General features: G+C 42.5%; 1 protein-coding gene across 5 annotated transcripts in view; it reads right to left on the bottom strand.

The window, feature by feature from the left end:
* Positions 1–19,892, bottom strand: part of RALYL (RALY RNA binding protein like) — a 244,981-nt gene that overhangs the window by 37,272 nt on the left and 187,817 nt on the right. For all 5 annotated transcript variants that reach the window (XM_033155497.1, XM_033155494.1, XM_033155495.1 and 2 more), the window contains 2 exons: positions 3,799–3,874; positions 82–114 (listed from right to left, as the gene is read on the bottom strand). In XM_033155497.1, the coding sequence (XP_033011388.1) occupies positions 82–114; positions 3,799–3,874 (109 nt within the window). The remainder of the gene's footprint in view (positions 1–81; positions 115–3,798; positions 3,875–19,892) is intronic.

The following is a 19,892-nucleotide window of genomic DNA, read 5'->3' as shown; positions in this document are numbered from 1 at the left end:
TTGTTGAAGACACCAAGAGAGCTAGGTAGCCTGTGAAATTAAAAACAAAACTACAATAGTCAGCTACATATTCTTACTCACCCAACAGACAGGAAAGGCTCCTTCGATTCAAGTCTGTTAAACAAACAATACAGTAAAATAGTTAAATATATTCAAAGAATGCATAGATAACATACTGAACAAGGTTGACGTTATATGTTGTAGTCCGGGGTGGGGAAAATGTGGCCCTCCAGATGTTGCTGAATTCCAGCTTCCATCACTCCTGACTCTTGGGTCTGGTAGGAGTTGCTTTCCAACAACATTTGCAGGGCCACAGGTTTCCCACTCCTGCTTTGGGCACACAGGAGGGCAATGCCGGGCATCTGCCAGGACCGAAGTCTGGCAGAAGATCACGACCATCACCAGAATGCCATCCTCATGATGGACATAAGCACCCAAGAAAATCATAGACAGTGTGAGGAAATTCTCCTTTGCACACTTGAGATTTTCCACTTTCACCTGGCATCTACATTTCCCAAGGGTTCCAAAATCTTTGAACCAACATCAGTGGACTTCAGAAAGGACCTTTTACACACTGTGATGTTAGTGGTTAGAGTTTTTGATTACGGCAGGGGAAACCCAAATCCCCAGCCAGCCACGAAGCAGATGCTCTTGGGTCAGTCTCTATCTCTCAGTGTGGTGAGCTCCATTAAGGAGAAGCAGCCAGTAAATATAAAAAGGAAAGCAAGGAATACTAAATTTTGTAACAAAGATCAACAGAAGCAAATGGACAGTTATAAAGTTTTGCAATAAAGGCAAGAGGGACAACTTCAATATTCAGATAAAATATATAATTGGGGGTGCATTTCTCTGAAAGAAAGGGAGCGGGGGGGGGAAGGGAAATGTTGCATGTGTGATGGCCTATGGATAAAACACTGCAATTAAAAATCTGGTTGAAATCCATTCTCAAGAGTTGAGATTCAATTTGCTCAAAATACAGCTGCCCTCCGTTTGACCCTCCCTTAGTATATTTGACTAAATGGTTTTAGGTGATTTGTAGTGATACAGTAAATTACTTCAAAGAGTTTCAGGCAATAGAGGAAAGCAATTATCAATTGGCCTTTCATTTAAATTGCTCTTTAATTTAAATTAGTAACTTAGTGCAATGAAACTAAAATAAAGATGTTAAAACTGCAGCGTTACATGGAAAAGAATATGCTCTAATCGTGGGGTTTATTCACACATTATTCATCATATTTCAGCACCCATAATTTTGCAGGGTGGTTCCTTATGAAGAGCAATCCTGCATAGCTTTCTTCCCATTGTTCTGCTGCTGATAAAGTGTATTCTCTATTACACTTATGCTTTAATTATACAGCTTTTAATTTTATCTGCCAAGAAAACTTGTAACGTTGTTCTAAAATGATATACGTAAGTTTACTACTTTCTATATAAAGAAGATAGGTATGACTAAGCATAGCAAATATCAAGGGTTTTATGAGTAGACCTTTAAATTTAATAAGGAATATTCATAAGCCACTGGTCCTTCACACATTAAATGCTTTTATTCATGACACATATGGGGTTTCTTAAGTATGCTCCATCTCTGTGCTGAGACACTTGAAGAACCACACCATCTGCAGTCACCTTGTGCCCTGAAGCCTCAAATGCCACTTTGCACCACTAAGTATGAGATGCCAGGGCATGGGAAGCTCTCAAGCAGAGAGAATTACTGACTAGGTATCTCTCATGTTGCAGCACCACCCAGATCGTGGACACAGTGAGGAGCCACAGTCACCAGGCCAGGCAGGCCCGGTGATGGGAAGAGCCAATGGGGTACTTGCTAGCCTTATACAATTGTTTGCATATTGAATCTCCATCGTTCAGTGCTAGGCTAGACTTGCAGCTGTCATCATCCTGCCCCATGTCTTCCTTTTGGAACCTGGCCATCTACTTTCTGGGACAACATATCTGCCTGTGGTCTCACTGATCACTGTTGGCTGCTTTGGACTTGTCTCTGGCCCCCTATGTTAAGTCAGTGCTCTGGCTCTTTCTCTTGGCCTGACATGGGCTATGTACTCTTACCTCTGTCCCTTCCAGCCCTGGTCTTGCAAGGCCTTGACAGTAAGATGCCACCAAGAGAGGGTGATCTGCAGCAAAGCAGCTACAGACAGGGTTGTTAAATTTTATCTTGCAATGCCCCCCACTTGCCATTTCCTCTCCCCACACTCCACTAGCTCATATTTTGAGATGTTTACCCCACCCATCCACAGAATCCTTGGATAAAGGGAGGACTATAAACAATTCCGATAGATAAATAAAAAAAAGATGTTTGTGAGTATTCTAAAAAAGAAAGCAGCCCAGCAATCAATAACCATCCCTGCTTTGCCGTATTTTAGTTTATTTTGCTCTGAACACCTGCACTTGAAGATGATAAAGTTTGACGGATCTCAGCTTTTCAGCAACATATTTTTTTCAGCAACTGATGTCTTTCACAGAATTGGATCAATATGGATACAGCCCTGAGATCCACAGCAATAGTATGAGGAAATATACGTTCAGCTGTCATCTTCAAGTACTGCTCTCCTAGCTACATCAATACTTATTTGGATAAAACTGATGCCAGCTGACCTTTTCCTACCTTGCATCAACAAGCTGTAATGAGCCCATCAGACTTGGCTTAGCAAAATGGGGCTGGCTGTTCTAATGCAAACAACCAGTGGCACTTCAGCACATGCTTACTTGTACATAATCAAAAAACAATAGAAGGCTGCCTTCCTAACACCCCTAAGATGGAGATTTTATGTTTGCATTCCTCCTTCCTCTGCTAATATTGACAAGCAACTCAGCAGATTATGAATTGTGCTGACAAAATGCAATTCTTGTTTATCATGCAGCAGCCTGTACTGTCCTTATTTTTAAGAGGATGGGGGCTGGGTTCAACCAGGAACACATTTTCTAACAATTATGATTCGAATCCAGAGATAATGTCCGGGATCCAAAGAGTTACTTACTCATGAGAGGGCTTCCATTAATTCAGCGGGACTAGCAGACTTGCACTACTTTTGAATTTCTCCTGGAATAGTTCACCCAACCAGGTTAACCAAAGCCATGGGTGCCAAACTCAGACTGAAACTGGTTTGAAATGGATCTAGATAGCAGATGTCATCCCAGAGAGTCTGGAATCAGTTGACAACCACTTGCTTGAGCAACTTGCCATCCACATTACTCCAGGATAGGGTGTGTGTGTGTGTGTGTGTGTGTGTGTGTGTGTGTGTGTAAAAACTGTTTATTTACCATGAAGGTTCTTCTGGGACTAGGGAGCCTTCAAACACCATGACTCTAAATTGTTTACCCCTCAATAAGACTAATTAATATGCTCTGTTAAAAAGAAAGGATTTTACCAAGCCCTTAAAATTAGACCCGCTGCCATAAGGACAACTGTGTATATATGGCTGACTTTAATATGTCCCAAAGGGCACCAAGCATTGTTGGATGATATGGTGGGAGTCTTACTTAATTTCCAAATATTCACAGATGGTTTGTAAGATGCTGTGTGCATGTGAGAACTTGCCCTAGTCTCTGGTGGGTAAAAGCCACAATGGAGTGAATGTTAAGCTACAGTATAAATATCAAAGTGAGGCAAGGAATGGGTGACAAAGTTGCCGTCATTTAGTTATTTATTTTCTGGCCAGGTTCCTGTGCCAAGGGACTACAAGATGGATCCTTATTCAAGTGATAATTTTTCACCGTCATGAGGAACATACCCTGAAGACTCAGAAGCTGTTCCTAGGTAGTGTAAGGAGCAGATGAGCCTACCTGTAGAGAGCTGAAAGTGGCCGCTTGTTTCCAGGCTTAGGTCTGTATGGTTTGGGCTCTCCTGCCATGTTGATGTCTGAAAGCAAACATATTGTAGATCTAAATTAAAATGTACTGCAAGGGGCGAGGGAGAGAGAGCTTGTACAAAATAATTTGTGAAATGGAATGTTAGCAGGAGCAACTCTACTAAAAATTCCAATCTGTTCATTGCTTCCTGTAAATGAAACCCAACCCACACTTCCTACATTCTTCCTACGTCTCCAGCTCTTTCTGACTCTTCTGTCCACTTTGTCCTGTCATAAGATCTCCATTCTGCCTCATTCATAGGAACGTTGGGAAGTTGACTTGGACCAGGTGAGAATAATGGCCCATTTCCTCCCACTTTTATCTCCTTTGGCTGGCTGTAGACATCTAGGATCTGGGCCTGAAGACATTCTCATTTCCTGCCACCTGATCCTTTTAGCGAAATGTCAAAGATTGAACACAGGAACATATATGAGCTGACATGTCAGTCAGACCATAGTTTGATCTAGCTCAGCATTGACTACACTGATCAGCAGAGGCTTTCAAATGTTTCAGATGAGGACATTTCCCAGCCTTACCTGGAGATGCCGGGGATTGAACCTCAGACCTACTGCATGCAAAGCATGTGCTCAACCACTGAGCCATAACCCTTCCTGGTCCTTCCACTTGGTGGCTTCACCTATTCCTCTTTGCTGCAGTTCATACATGGAGTCCTTTCGGAGGTGGGGAACTTTTTGACCCAACAGACCAGATCCTTATCTGTTCCAATTGGCCATGGCCTAACTAAGATAGGTAGGGGAGGCAGCCCACCTGTCAATCACCCTGACATCATTATGACATCAGATGATGAACAGGGATTTGTTCCACCCACCAGCCCAAGTCCCTTGTGAAGCTGCCTGACAACCAGCTGGTGGCTGGGTGTTTGGGAACTGCGCAAAGGGCTTAGACAGCCATATGCTCACCACTTGGGAAGTGCTGAGCATAGGGCTTGCAAATACGTTTTCTGCAGAGATCAGCTATGTTACTGAGTTCTCTGCAGGAAGCTCAGTCATGCAGTTCATCAGCAGATGGAGGGGGTGACTTCAATCCCTTCTTTTTGCAGGGATCAGCTGTGTGATCAAGTTGCCCACGAGAAACTTGATAGCATAACCAATACAGCTGCATCTCCATGTACCCCACACTTGATAGAGCATAGGATTTGAGGTGTAAGGTAGGTGGACATTATTTGGGAGAAATGGCCTTGGAGGCCAAATTGAGCCCTATTGAGCCACATTTGGCCCACAGGCTGGAGGTTTCGCATCCCTGGTCTAAATAGTATACCTGACTACCATGTCACCTCTCAAAAGTTCTGTATTTCCTCCCACCCACCCCAGACAGCCTTCAGCTGCTGCTCTATCCCAAATATTATCATCACACTGGATAAATGTGCCACTGAATTGACTCACATTTCTGAGGTGCAATCCTCTCTCTCTTATTCATATTCATTTTTCAAGGCTTTTTTGGTCCCTAGTTTATCGTTTTCTTTTAGGTCATTTTCTCTTCCTTCCTTTACTCTCTGAACAGGCATTGCACACTGGTGTTTTGCAAATCAAATCATACAAAATTCCAAAATGAGTTAGCTCTGGAAGAAGCAGTGCTTTAATATATTGACTATTCATATCACAAACCACTTAAGCCAAAGTACTTCTCATTCCATTAACTTTACGGGACTAAAGGCAAGTAATCATCTTAACTGGCTTCTACATTACCTCCAAACACTATCAGTCTTTTTGTGCCTGTGTGTTTGTGGAATTAAGGAAATTTACGTATTGCCCTGGGGACTGGCTTCCTTCAACTGCCTGCAACAACCATTTTACAAGAGGCAAAATGCAGCAGCAGATGAAACCCAGCCCAAACAGCTTCATCTCTTGGGATTATTCTACCTGGCAGTAGCCACTTTCAGAGAGGTGATCCCATTACTTAGAGAAGGGCAATTCAACTTCTCATACCTAGTGGGCTGCAAGAGTACTTTGATACAGAACCAGTGGCGTAGCAAGGTGGGGGCGGTGAGAGCGGCATGCCCCATGTTCCAGCCTGGAGGGGGGGTGACACTTGGCGCCACCTCCCCGTGACTCCCAAGCCGCCACCTGGCACCACTTACGGTGGCTGCTCATGTGCTGCAATCTTACGAGTTGCCGTGTGAGCAGCTGCGGCACGGATGGGGGTGCCACTCACGCCTGGCATCCGGGACGGACAGCGCATGTGCGCACTTGCGCAGTCCGTCCTGGATACTGGGCGCGAGCAGCTGCCACTCGGATGTGCTGAGGCAACCAGACTGTGCTCCGTAGCACGCATGTGTCGTGATGTCACATCGCACGTGTGCTATGGAGCGGCACCCCGCCCCCGGGGGAGTGCCCCCGTGTTTGCCGCTCCAGGCAGCAAAGCAGCTCCATACGCCACTGCACAGAACTTGCAGGCCGCACAGTGCCTTGTCGCGTGGTGGTGGTGGGGAGTGAAGCCAAATTTAACGCCCCCCCTCCCAGCCCTTGCGCTGCCTTCTCAAAGATGGCTAAGTGAGGTGCTGAGCTTTGGGAAGGAGACATGAGGTCCTAGAGCACTCCCACCTTCTTCCCAAAGCTGGGAAAGCACTAACTAGGTTTTGGGATGGAGGAGGGAGGACTCTACGACCCAGTCAAGGCCCTCACACCTCCTTCCCAAAGCCCAATGGACCACCCTGACTCAGAGTAATATGCTGATCTAGAGTCATCCCATTTTAGCAAAAGCTGAAGGGGAAAAAACTGAAAACAGACCAACAGTGTGTGGTGGCAGTGCAGTTGTGGGGGCCATCATTTCTGACGATTTCCAAAGCGACCGAAGATGCATGAAAATGCACAACTTGTAGAAGAAACACACGCCCTGGAGATGGCATTATCTTTTAATATAGCATTCATAGCTGCCAAAGAAAAACCAATAACGTCTATCTGAAGTCTAGCTACATTCACATCTTTTACCTGCCCATATATCACGGTCACTGAGTTGTATTTTTGCCTGTCTCTCATTTCCTCCTAGCCCTGCCTCATGAATGCGTTAAGGACACAGATCTATTAATTTTAGTTGAGCTTTCTTTTTCAAGAGTCATACTAAGGTAAATCTTTCTGGCAAAGGAAAAATAAATAACTGTCTCAATATATATATATATATATATATATATATATATATATATATATATACACACAGAGAAAATTACTGAAGAAGTGGGGAAATTACATCCCCACTCCTCAGCGTACGCTTCTGCCCCAAAATTAGTTTAGGAAAGGACATGCAATATTTCTCCTGTTCTACGATCAATGTCACAGTGTTAATGGACCTTCTAGAATTCACAAACAAAGGAGTCAAACTAACATATCCCAAGGTATTTTGCCTTTATTTCAATGCAGCAGGGGAACTAGGAACCATTTAAATTGGGGGCAGCCTAACAGCAAAAGGTAAGGAGTTAAACGGACCTTCCTCAGTCAAACTAGCAGTCCCCTGCATTTTTTTATTTAGCTATCTATCGACTGGAATATGTTTTTATCCCATCGACCTTTCCACTAAAGAAAAAGTATGTTAGGGAAAATACGATCAACAATTTGCATACGTCATGTGTAGCTTGCCCCCAAGCCTAAAATTTAGCAAATATATTGGATCCTTCATCACCTATTCCTTTTTTTTTAAAGCATTTTTAAAAAATCAAAGGAGGTGGTTTGTTTATTTGGGGGTTGTTTTTTGTATCAGGAATCTAATGGTACACTAAAATAATACCACAGGGAATGCAACGGCAAAGCAGCACCAAGCAGGATTGAAACACCCCATCTCATTTGAAGTCCCATCAGTGACATTGGCTGATTCAGAGATGGGCATGGTTAGGCAAAATGGCCTCATGGACCAAACTGGACACCCTGGTGGGGAATGACTAGTCTGTGGGCTGGTGGTTCTCCACCCCTGAACCACCCAATCACACTGGGGCAACATATCTCACAATGCTGCTGCAATGACTCATCAGAACACTGCAGTTTGCCCTCTCCAAACATGCTGCCATGCGAGCAGACAGGGTTGAGCCATGGCATTTTGCTACAGAAGAGCACTGGCATGGTGCTTTTACATTATGCTAACAGGCAAATTTGTCTCGGCAACATAGCTGTCAACCTTTCCCTTTTTTTGCGGGACATTCCCTTATTATAGCAGTGGGGAACAGCAGGGAGGGTTGACAGCTATGCTCGGCAAAAATGCCTTGAGATGCAGAGAAGAGAAGACACAGATCTCTTTGCTTCAATAAAGAAAGAGCCGTCATGAGATTTCTGAAGTTGGTTTTATTATTTGCCATGCAATCTTCAGCAGTTTAAAGATAAATGCATTATTAAACGAAAGGTCAAACCGCTTCCTCAGTTTTAAATATGTACCTGAGATGCTTTCAAAAGTATCCGTTTAAAAGAGAAAATAATAACAGTAGGTAACCCCCTCACAGTATTGCAGGAAATGATTCTGGGATGTTATCACCTGTGCAAGGCTTCTGTCTGGATTCCGGAGATTGTGGACTATAATTAAAATGGAAATTTCATCCTGTGATCTTTTAGTATAAATCCACTCTTCCACAATATTTTAATATGGCAATGTTAAGGTCACAGATTTCCAGCATTTTGAACTTCTAAAGCTAGGCTATATGTTGGGAAGGAGAGGGGAAAGAAATGAAATATTGATCTCTGGGGTTGGTAACATTAGTCTCAATATTTTTCTCCTTTCAGACTTTCTTTTCATTCAAAGACATTTGCCCGGGTCACTGTATTCTTAGACATTTTAACATGAAAGGTTTCTTTGGCATTTTCATGTCCTCTGGGAACACGTCAGCACTATCTTGATGTTTATGCCTTGTGGCTCAGCGTTTATAGACTTTAATCTGTAAAACTGAACATCCTCTGGGTGTTGTTCTTCTGACCTAGCCAAACCAATTTAACTGGCAATGCACTCCAGGCAGAGCACAGTTGGTGTCAGACTGAAGGGGGACAAAATGGGAGAGGTCAACTCACAAGATGATTTTACTCTCAATTAGGCCTCAGATAATTACAGAGCCGGGACAACATGGGACATTTTGCTGGCCCCAGGCACTCAATCCTTCCCTTCTTGATTTGAACCAAGGAAAAGTGGGGATGAATGGAGGTGAAGTTGAAAGATAGCCCAATTTGTGACATCACATGCATTATAGGTGGCATGTGACAGGGAAAGACTGTTAAGGCATCTTCAAATATCTACATGGATCTATCATCTATCTATCTATCTATCTATCTATCTATCTATCTATCTATCTATCTATCCAGGGCTGTCATGTGGAAGATGGAGCAAGCTTGTTTTCTCCTGTTCCAGAGGCTAAGACCTGAACAAAATGGCTTCAAGTTACAAGAAAGGAGATTTCGACTAAACATCAGAAAGAACTTTCTGGCAGTAAGAGCTGTTCGACAGTGGAACGAACTCCTTCTAGAGATTGTGGACTCTCCATCCTTGGAGGTTTTTAAGCAGAGGTTGTCTGGGATTCTTTACCTGCCATCCTGCATTGCAGGGAGTTGGACTAAATTATTGGGGTCCCTTCCAACTCTATGAATTGTATGATTCTATGACCTGGCGGCAACACAGAGATGCATCTACCTTTTAGGTTCTCCTATTTTTAGGACCATGATGTTTCTAAGAAAACAGTGGAAAGATGATAATCAAGGAGCTATATACTGTCTTTTCAACACTATGAGTGAATGGTGAGGGTAAACGAAGGAAGGAAGGAAGGAAGGAAGGAAGGAAGGAAGACAGACACATAACATTAATTTAGATAATCCACAGAGGCACACTTGCTGGCTCCAGATCTGCATAAGGGAGCTTTTTCTTCCTTTCCTTCTGTTGCTACACCCAGACTGTGGAGCATCTTCAAAGGTTCACTTGCTCCCGCTCCCCCCCCCCCCCACCGCCTGCTTGGCCTTCCACCACAGATTAAGATCTTCTTGTTAGGAAGAGGTTTGGCCTTTATAGGCTGTACTGTACTGCCTGGCCTTCTCATAGCTGCTGTGCAATCCTTCTGTCTGCACAGTGAAAACTCAGCAGCCAGAAGGAAGATGCTTTGCCGAAAACTGGCAACAAACTCAAATTAACATTGCTAGTAAAGATCTTGAACCAATATCTGTATCACACAGTGTACTTCCTGTACATGGTGGGATAAAAATAATGTGATTGCAAATTATTTTTATCCCACCATGTAAAAGATCTGGATCTGGATCTGGATCCTCTCTCCTGCTGAAAGTAATTAGAAGCCTTCTGTGTTATTCCAGCTACAATTATTATTATTATTATTATTATTATTATTATTATTATTATTATTATTATTACAGCAGGTTTTGTCAATGCCCTGCACAATAAAAGCAAGGCTTCAATAGCGTAAGGAATTATTTGTTGCTATCACCTATTAAAGAAATGAAATTGAACCATCATGTGAATTTGCAGGCATGATTTATTTATTTTTCCACCCCAAGGAATTCTTTCATTCCTTACCTACAGGAACATAAATCAATTTCATAAAGAGCCTGGCTAAGCATATCTTGTGCAGTTATATATTTGTATGACTTACAGTCTCTCTCTCTCTCTCTCTCTTGAGTCAAACCATTAGTCTATCTAGCAAAAAATAAAAATAAAATAAAATTGGTAGGAGATCTCCCAAGTTCTGAACTCTGCTACTTAGGAAACTTTTGCAGGCCATGGGCCACGTTCCATTCTGGGTGACCTTCCAAGGCCCACATGCCAGTGGTGGGCAGGTAACACCATACACCCATACACCCCTCTCTATCCTCTATCTAGACAAGCAAGGGGCATGATCAGAGATTGAGGACACATCACAGCCAGGGGGAAATGCTCATGTTGCAAATCATGGCCATTGAGGAGGTGTGGTCTGGGGAGGTGGTGGGGCCGAGGAGAGTTTTGAGGAGCAGATAAGAGAGGCATGGAGGGCTTCATTCTGTCCCTAGGTCTGGGGTCCTCACCCCTGCTGCAACTGATGGAAGGGACTGAATGTGTAGCCATACACAGGCAAGGCTATTTGGACCTCAGAACAATGCCCCCTCTTGATGAACTCAAGAAAAGCAATTTACAACGTGCTCCCAGTCTGAAAATGGCTACCAAAATAGCTTTGTTTGATAATACTGAAGGAATGCTCTGGATTTCCTCCTCTCCAAGTCTCCAGGCAAGATATACGTTTAGGTGTGTATCTGAAGAAGTGTGCATGCACCCAAAAGCTCATACCAAGAACAAACTTAGTTGGTCTCTAAGGTGCTACTGGAAGGATTTTTATTTATTTATTTTTTTGTTTAGGAATAGAGTTGAGTCAGAATTTCTCAGAACAGATTGCTCCCTGAGAATTATCATTTTCATGCCTCCCTCTTCCCTGAAGAGTACAATTTTGCAGAATATGCTGTGCCTCTCTATTTGGTGGTCATTTCCCCACTCCCCCCCCCCACTAAAAAACATGCTCCACAGCAATGCTAAGTGTCAGGCACTATGGGAGATTTTGTGTGTGTGTGTGTGCTGTTACTGCAAAAAGAATAAAGGAGGGAGTAAGAACCTTAAGGAAAAGAGAAAAGGCTGCTGCTGCTGCTGTTAATAAGCACCCTTGCCCCCCAAAAAACTGTTGAAGAATTTCTCCCTTGGGAGAATATTCAGTAAAATGGTACCCCTCAATTCTGCAGCCAGCAAATAGCAAAATGAAGTACAGTTGGACTTTGTATTTAATAGAAGTGTTCAGTGACGAGGCTGGGAACTAAAAAGAGGACCAAGTCATGTTGCTAACACATAAACTATTTCAGTTTCATGTTGCTGCTTTGAAAGTGCTTAGTACGGTCTATTAGTCAGCACTCCCCTTGCAATGTGTGATGAATCATGACAATGGCAGACACAGTTGCTCCATCTTAAACTAGGACTTTGTGTAATTGCTGTTATTATTTGTTATCTAATGGAATATGTCAGCCGAGCCTCTTTTCAAAGACTAAAGTGCTGAACAAGTGTAGAAACAGAAATGTTATTTACAAAATAAGACTGCCTTGCCTATTTGGATGTAAAATAAAATGAAGCAGGGTAACAAATGTCAACATTGGTACAGCTGTTTTGGAGCCACAGTTTATATAAAAAAAAGATATTTGGGCCAATTCTCTATGAATCACCAAATGGAAGCTGAATGTTGACAGATAATTTAGTGCAAATCTATCTTCATTATACTTAAGTTACATCTGAACAAATCCAGAAAGAAGTTGAAAGTTATATAAATTGTCCTTTTTATAGCGATGTTTTATGTGCTTTGTTGCTATTGCTTATATAAAGATGAGAACATTCTTCCAAAGATTACCTGGATCATCATTTCCAGATGTACCCTGGGCCATCACTTTGTTGTGTGATAATGGGGTGGATGATGGCCAAAAAAACTGAAGTTCAATCCAGATAAAATGGAAGTTCTGTTGGTGAATAGTAATTGGTATCTGAAGAAGTGTGCATGCACACGAAAGCTCATACCAGGAACAAACTCAGTTGGTCTCTAAGGTGCTACTAGAAAGAATTTTCGATTTTGTTGGTGAATAGTTCACCTGCCCAAACAAGTGGTGTTCTCCCTGTGCTGAACAGGGTTATACTTCAAAGTATAACAAGATTGCAGACTGTGGTTCATTGATCCATCTTGTGATGCATCCATCTGTAGCACTTGTTGTGGCACTTCTGTTCTCTGCGGCAAGAGCTCATGCAACACCTGCAACTCTACCTGGATACAGATAGCTTGGCTTCAGTAAGATCCATTCCCAGATTATTATTACTGATTAAATTTGCATACCACCCTTCCTCCGAAGATCACAAGTCAGTACACAACATAAAAATACAAAATGAGAACGCAAAATACAAATAAGGCAAAAACAAAGCAACAATGGTCACAGAATGTTCAGTCAACCTAAGGCCTGGGTATAGAGAAACATTTTCACCTGGTGCCTAAAGATATGTAATGAAGGCACCAGGTGAGCCTCCCTGGGGAGAACATTCACCAAATGGGGAGTCACCACTGAGAAGGCCTGTTATCGTGTTGCCATCCTCCAGACCTCTCATGGAGAGGGGGGCGCACATGAAGAAGGGCCACAGGTGATGATTGCAGGGTCTGGGTCGGTTCATATGAGGAGACACAGTCCTTAAGTTATTGTGGTCCTGAGTCATTGGAAGCTTTATAGGTCAAAACCAGAATTTTGAATTGGGCATGGAAACTAATTAGCAGTCAGTGCAGTCGGGCCAGGATTGCTGTAATATGCTCAATCTGTTCTGCCCTGGTGAGCAACCTGGCCACCAAATTTTGCACCAGTTTCTGAATTGTGTTCAGAGACAGATCCATGTATAACACATTGCAGTAATCTAACCTAGAGGTTACCAGAGCATAGACAACAGACTCCCTTTGAATTCTATGATCTCTCTCTACTCATATAGGCTGCACAAGGAAAAATCATTTTAATATTCTGTCACCCTATGTAGCAATCAGTAAGTCTAAAAAATGTCATTTTTAGACAATAACTTGAGGGGTTTTCCCCTCAAAGGCTTTTTAATAATAAAAAAAAACCACCAAGCACCTGTTTTTCAAAGGAAATTATGCTCATTTCTAAACTAATTACTGCTGTGAATAAAAATAAAGAAGTCCTTTATGACAATGAATGCTACAGTTTACCAATGATCTACTGCTTTGCAATTGCATCTAAATGAAGGACAATAAAGCCTGACAACCTGACAAGACAAGAGCACAAAATTGTCTACAGTCCCAAGAATGAAATAGTCACTGAAGTATAACTATCATCTTTTCCTCCAAACAGCGGTGAATGGAAGACAGAACTGTGACGGTTCTAAACTGTGCCAGTCTGGACATCACCCAATTTGGTATGATGAAGGAGCAGGTTTGGGCCTATATTTGGATACAATTGGACACCATTTTGAATCAAAATGGCTGACTGAACCATTCCAAACTAAACTGATTTGGTCACCTCTGAAGATACTGTCACCCAATTTGGTGTGACAGTTCCTGAGAGGGAGCAGCAATTTTGGATGCTGTCAGATGCCATTTTGAATACAATGGTGGACCAATTCATTCCATATTGCACTAATTTTAACCAAAATCACCAGAAAATAATAATGTTGTGCACAGGATTCAGTCAAAGCTCAAATCCTGAATTTAATCGAGCCCATCCATGCTTTAACCAAATGGGGTTGAGACAGCCCCAAATTGCCTTGTGTCAGGCTGCCTGGAATGATCTGGAGTTGCCAGGGGTTGAGGTGTTGGGTAGGTAGGAGGATAGGCAGGTAGCTTCTGCAAAGAGAACTGTTTGCAAGAGGGCTTTCAAACAGCCCAACTTTGGCTGCATGTGCCTATATCCTGCAGGGGAATCCACACATGCAATAAAACTGCTTAGGAAATATGCTAGGGATGCAGGCCGCAGCAGACTTGAAAACAAGGTGGCCAAGGCCACTGAGGTTTCAAGGTAGGAACAGTAGATCTAATCTGGGGACCAGCTGCGTGGAGAGGAAGAGAGAAGAACTGCCTACTGCTCCAATGCTGGGCCAAAGCTGGGGGTTGGTAGACTTCTCACCATCTGTTATGGCCATGGCAATGGTGACAGCTGATGCAGGAGTTGGGGACTCTATTTGGAAAGAGGAATGATCTGGGTCCAGCTCAAGCAGCCACTTTCTACAATATAGCAGCAGTCAAGTAAGTGGAAGCCATGGAGCAGGAAGAGGTGGCCGCATCAGTGATGGTGGCAGGAATGGTTGGGGACTGAACTGCACAAGCAAATCATATTAAAAATGTTTACAACAGCAGCAAGCTGAAAGGTGTATGCTTTTTATTTCTTTTCTGGCTGTGGTCTTAATTATTTCTGGTGGGCTCCTGAATGGTGCTCCTCTCTCTCTCTCCCTCAGATTGCACAAAACCAGAAAACTACACAAGCAAACCACATAAAAAAATTCTACACCAGATATTGCACAGCAATCTGAAAAGTGTGTGCCAAGAATTTGCAACTGCTTTAATTTCTTCCTTGTTGATCCTGGCACACTCCTGAACAGAGGAGTGGAGCCGTACATTCCCCTGCCTCTTTTGATCCCCCAGATTTGCATAAAATCAGAAAATTGCAAAAGTGTGTGGTAAGAATTTACAATTGCCTGACTACGTGCTTTTGTGCATTTTCTGGATGATGGTGATATTATTATTATTATTATTATTATTATTATTATTATTATTATTATTTCCTAAACGTCAGCACTTCATCAGCAAAACAGAACTAAGAAATTAGAAGGCAGGGACAAATGCAAAAGGGAGCGCATACTAGTATGAATGGAAAAGACCAAAGTTGTTCAAATGAGGGAAAGTGGATTCAAAGCTAAGTAAAATGCTCAAATGTGGACAGTTACAGGGCACCTCTGAACACATTCTGAGCCTAGGAATGTGAACTGATCTCACAGTCAACTTATGTTCTTGCAGGCAAACCTTACAGGACCCTGAGATAATCTTCTGAGGCCCTCCTTCGTGTGCCTCCTCCTCGAGAGGTCCGGAGGGTGGCAACATTGGAACGGGTCTTCTCTGCAGTGGCTCCCTGTCTGTGGAATGCTCTCCCCAGGGAAGCTCGCCTGGCGCCTTCATTATACAGCTTTAGGAGTCAGCCAAAAACATTCCTTTTTAACCAGGCCTTTGGCTGACCTGATCAACATCCTATACCCTTTTAAAATGTGACTCTCTTTTTTTGGGTGGGGGGTATTATTGGGTTATTGTTTTTATTTTTATTTTATATATTGTGATCTTTTTAGTGAACCGCTCTGAGACCTCCGGGTATAGGGCAGCATATAAATTCTAATAATAATAATAATAATAATAATAATAATAATAATAATAATATTCATGTACAATCAATGGCTACTAGCCATGATGGCTATGTTCTCCCTCCTCTCTTAGAGGCAGGATACCTATGAATACTAGCTGCTGGGAATCCCTGGCGTGCAGAGTGCTACTGTATTGATTTCCTGATTGCAGACTTCTCAAATGTATCTGTTTGGCCACTGTGAGAACAGGGTGCTGGAGCAGATGAGCCACTGGTCTGATCCAGCACGTTCTTATGTTTTGGTTACCCCATGCTTCTCCACCTGTGGAGAAAGCACTTTGTTATAGTTAAATAACCTTGGAGTCAGGCTCCCTTTTGATCTATTGCAAATCACCCAGAGATCTACCAGCAGATCCTGATATACAATCTGACACTCCTGATCTATTTGACACTGGTAACACCCAGTATGTGTGCACATTCACAGCCATATAAACTGTGTAACATCCGAGAGAGAGAGAGAGAGAGTTTAATAATAATAGATTATGTAAGATACATTTTACATAATGTTAAGGTTTTCATTATTAGTTGCCCAGTTCTTCCAAGCATATAGGAAACAGGCGGGAACACGGGGAGGCCAGGATGTGACCTTGCAGGCAGGGAAAATCACTGACGTACTAGAGCAGGATGTGGCAGACACAAATAAAAAGTATAAAGTGCTTATGTGTGAGGGAGATAATATTACCCAGTGCTTGTGATGAGAAATCTCTGTCCAAACTCATTTACAACTCTGTCAGTTTAAGCCTTTGGGACACTGTCTGAGGAATACAGACACCATTAATCCTAAAGTTACATTTGTTTGTGGGTAAGGTAGTTACGTTATCATTCTCAAATTGTCAACAGAGCTCAACAGCACTTGAATGCCTGCTTTGCACCACCACTGCAGGCTATAAGTGCAATTATCTTTCCCTACAAAGGTTGCAATTATCCATTTTTTTAAAAAAAGAGAACACAAAACAAGCAATAGAAACCATCTGAGAAGCAAGACAGTAACCATCTCTGGGGGGGGGGGCGGGGAAGAAATGAAGGTGAATGAGATTATTGTTTTCCCCTTCAATTTAAGAGTTTCAATTTCCCTTGCATGACAGGGTCTTTTGAAGATTTTCATCTCTGGGAAATGATTTTGTAAGCGTTTGCACATAGCTATGAGCCACAAAATTAAAAGACAGCTGTATATTGTAACCACCCAAAGGGCTGCTGTTTTATGCTACAGAACTGCTTTGCTGATGAGTAACTTCTACCCAGAGTCTTGTATGCTCTGACTTATATACCTGGGTCGTGCTCAGAATTTTATCTAGTGCTACCAGCCTTGCAATACTCTCTTGTTCCAAGGTGTGGTCGTCTGCAGAAGGGTTCCTTGGACAAGTTGTTGTTGTTGTTTTAAACCCACAATCTGGGAAAAGGGATCTTCTCAATCTTCCCTAAATGGCCTGTTTAGGATTAGCAATGTGCAGACTATTTAGGGTGAATCGATTTGAGCATGCAATATCACTGGCAAAGCTTCTTCTTTTTTCTTTTTTTAAAGAGTTATTATATTGTGCAGCCATTTTGGTGGCTTTTAATGTGTCTTTACATATGCATCTTCACATACATATAACATTCAGGTTTTCGGAGGCTGTTTGGTGCCCGTTAACACAGGGAATTCCAGAGTTTAAATATGCACGGTGTGAAGAAATCCTTCTTTTTGTCTTTCCTGAATGTTCTAGAATTCAGCTTAATTAGCTGGCCCTTCGTTTTAGTATCATTTCCCCAATTCCTGCTTTTGTCTTAACTGAAAAGCCTCAAACATTGTAAGCTTTTCTCCTAGGGGAGTTTTTCAGGCCCTTTGATCATTTTAGTTGCCCTTTCCTGCACCTTTTCGAGCTCTACAAATGACCTTTCTCAGATGTACAAGGTTCATAAACTGTCCCTGCTCCCCATCTCTTATTATGTGGCCTGAATACAGATACTGTAGGTTCTTAATCTGTACTAAAATGTGCCCATTAATACTAGATTGGGCCAATTTGTTCAGGAGTGGATCCTGTTCCGCGAGACCAAAAGCAGAGAGTGACTCAAGAAAGGCAGCATAGATTTCTCACTCATGCAAGGTGGCAACACACAAAATGTTGTCCACTGTATCCGAGCATCCTCCACAGATGCCCGACCTTCTTTTCCTCAGAGTTGTTCATGAAAGCAGATTCTGCAATTGACTTAGGCAGTGGAACTGCAGTGGCAGGTTACATCTAATCACTGAGCATTTTATTTTTCTGTGAACCACGACTCTTTCTTTCTGAAGTGTCACTTGTGTTAGAAATGTTATTAAGATACAGGAAATTATTTAGAAGCACACTAAAAATAACTGCTTCAGCTATCTGTTCTGTTGGGGTTTTTAGATACAAAGCCTAGTTATTTTCAGTCACGCAGGTGTCAGTTTGTTAAAGGCAATTGTTTTGGAAAAGCCAATTATTCTGAGCGCTGTATATAAATTTCAATCCTCAGTTCCAATTTGCATACAGCTGCAGCAATTCGTACTTGCATTAGTTAAAATTTAAGGTTACTTCTCTGATGGCAGACAGAGAAGCAATAAACCAGCTTATGTGAGCTGTTTATGAATCAGATTAGGTTTTCCCAAACAGCTAATGTTTATCAACATAATAAAGATGTAAACAGCAGTCCTGATGAGCTTCACAAATGGTTGGGTCTGACCTTTTGTTCTCTTTTAAACCAGAATTCACTTTTGTAATTCAAGAAGAAGCATAAAGATTAGGCTAGTAACAAAACTGCACTAAATAAGAGTTTCCATTTTAGGACAGTTGCAGAAATATATTATTTTGTGCACAAACACCAGCAATTCCTGGGAGAGGGGGGGCATGTATTTGATTTGTCCACCTGGCTCCTTCCAGATGTTATGGACTACAAGACTCACTATTCCAAAACACCTGGAGGAGATCAGGTTGGTGAGGGTTTAAAGCACACACCAAACAAATTTATCTTTTGCCCAAGATGCATTTCAGCCTTATCAAACTTTTTGTAAGTTGCTGGACATACAAAGCCGGCTCATACATAGTGAGTGTGATGTAGTGGCTAGACTAGGAAGATGTGGGTTCAAATTCCTGCTGGGTCACTGCCTAACCTACTTCACAGGAGGGTGTACCATGCTGCAGGCCAACCAGAGCTACTTGGAGGAAGGGTAGGATCAAAATTAGATAGCTAGATCTATGACTTGACTATTTAGCTATCTACCTCAGCATTGCTGTCTCTGCCCATCACTCTCCAAGCTCTCCTTCAAGTAGCTTTTCTTTGCCAGGGAGGAAAGAATGCAAGACGATTCCTGATAGGTCCTCACACCAAAGGCTTATCAACCACCCTGTTATTGCAGTGGCTAAGCACCGGAGCCCGTGTGGGGTCCAGAAGCCAAATGTAAGTGCAACTGCCCTCTCCAGCTGCCCTTCCCCAGAAACTAGTATTCAGAGGCATGCTATCTCTGATTCTGGAGGTAATATATGTGTTGACTCCAAGTAAAACTACCACCCATAGAATTAAGGAATAAGGTGCCTCTGAGCACAGGCTTGGTCCAGGAGGAGAGGGGGAGAGCATTCCATCGTGCAAGGAAGCATTGTTGCTCTGATGGAAGGACAGACTTCGTACTACATTGGATTCCACTCTGGTCCCCCACCCTTAGGCTTTCTTCATCTCAGCAGTCTGATTTAGAATTGAAGGAGCTTCCTTGTTCTTGCTATTGATTCACTGCAAATCACCCAGATATCTACCAGTAGATTCCAATATACTTTCTGCCCACCCTCTGCCTTACAACATCTGAGCAGCACCAGAGAATGGTGTCAGATAATGCCTAAAGGAAGCATGCATGAGTTGTGCTGAAACCTGACAGCCACTGTTTAAAACCATATAATGGTCTGATATGCCACAAAGTTGAGGGCACAGTAAATCAAAGGGTTTCTTCCCATCAGGAAAATAAATGCTGAAGCTATTCTTCCTAATTAGTGAAAGTCTTCACAGTGCTCCGTTTGGGGTGGTTAAAATGTCACCTTGTTTACTGAAATAAACCAACAATTACACTTAACGCAATACAACAGAGGAACCATGACTGCTTCAGGTATTTGTGTGACATGTGGGAGCACTTAGCACCTCAACTCAGTGCTAGTGTAAAGAGGA

The sequence above is a fragment of the Lacerta agilis genome, chromosome 7, assembly GCF_009819535.1.
Source record: "Lacerta agilis isolate rLacAgi1 chromosome 7, rLacAgi1.pri, whole genome shotgun sequence".
NCBI classification, from domain to species: domain Eukaryota; kingdom Metazoa; phylum Chordata; class Lepidosauria; order Squamata; family Lacertidae; genus Lacerta; species Lacerta agilis.
Note: the sequence above shows the minus strand (reverse complement) of the source record. Positions and strands in the feature narration are given on the sequence as shown.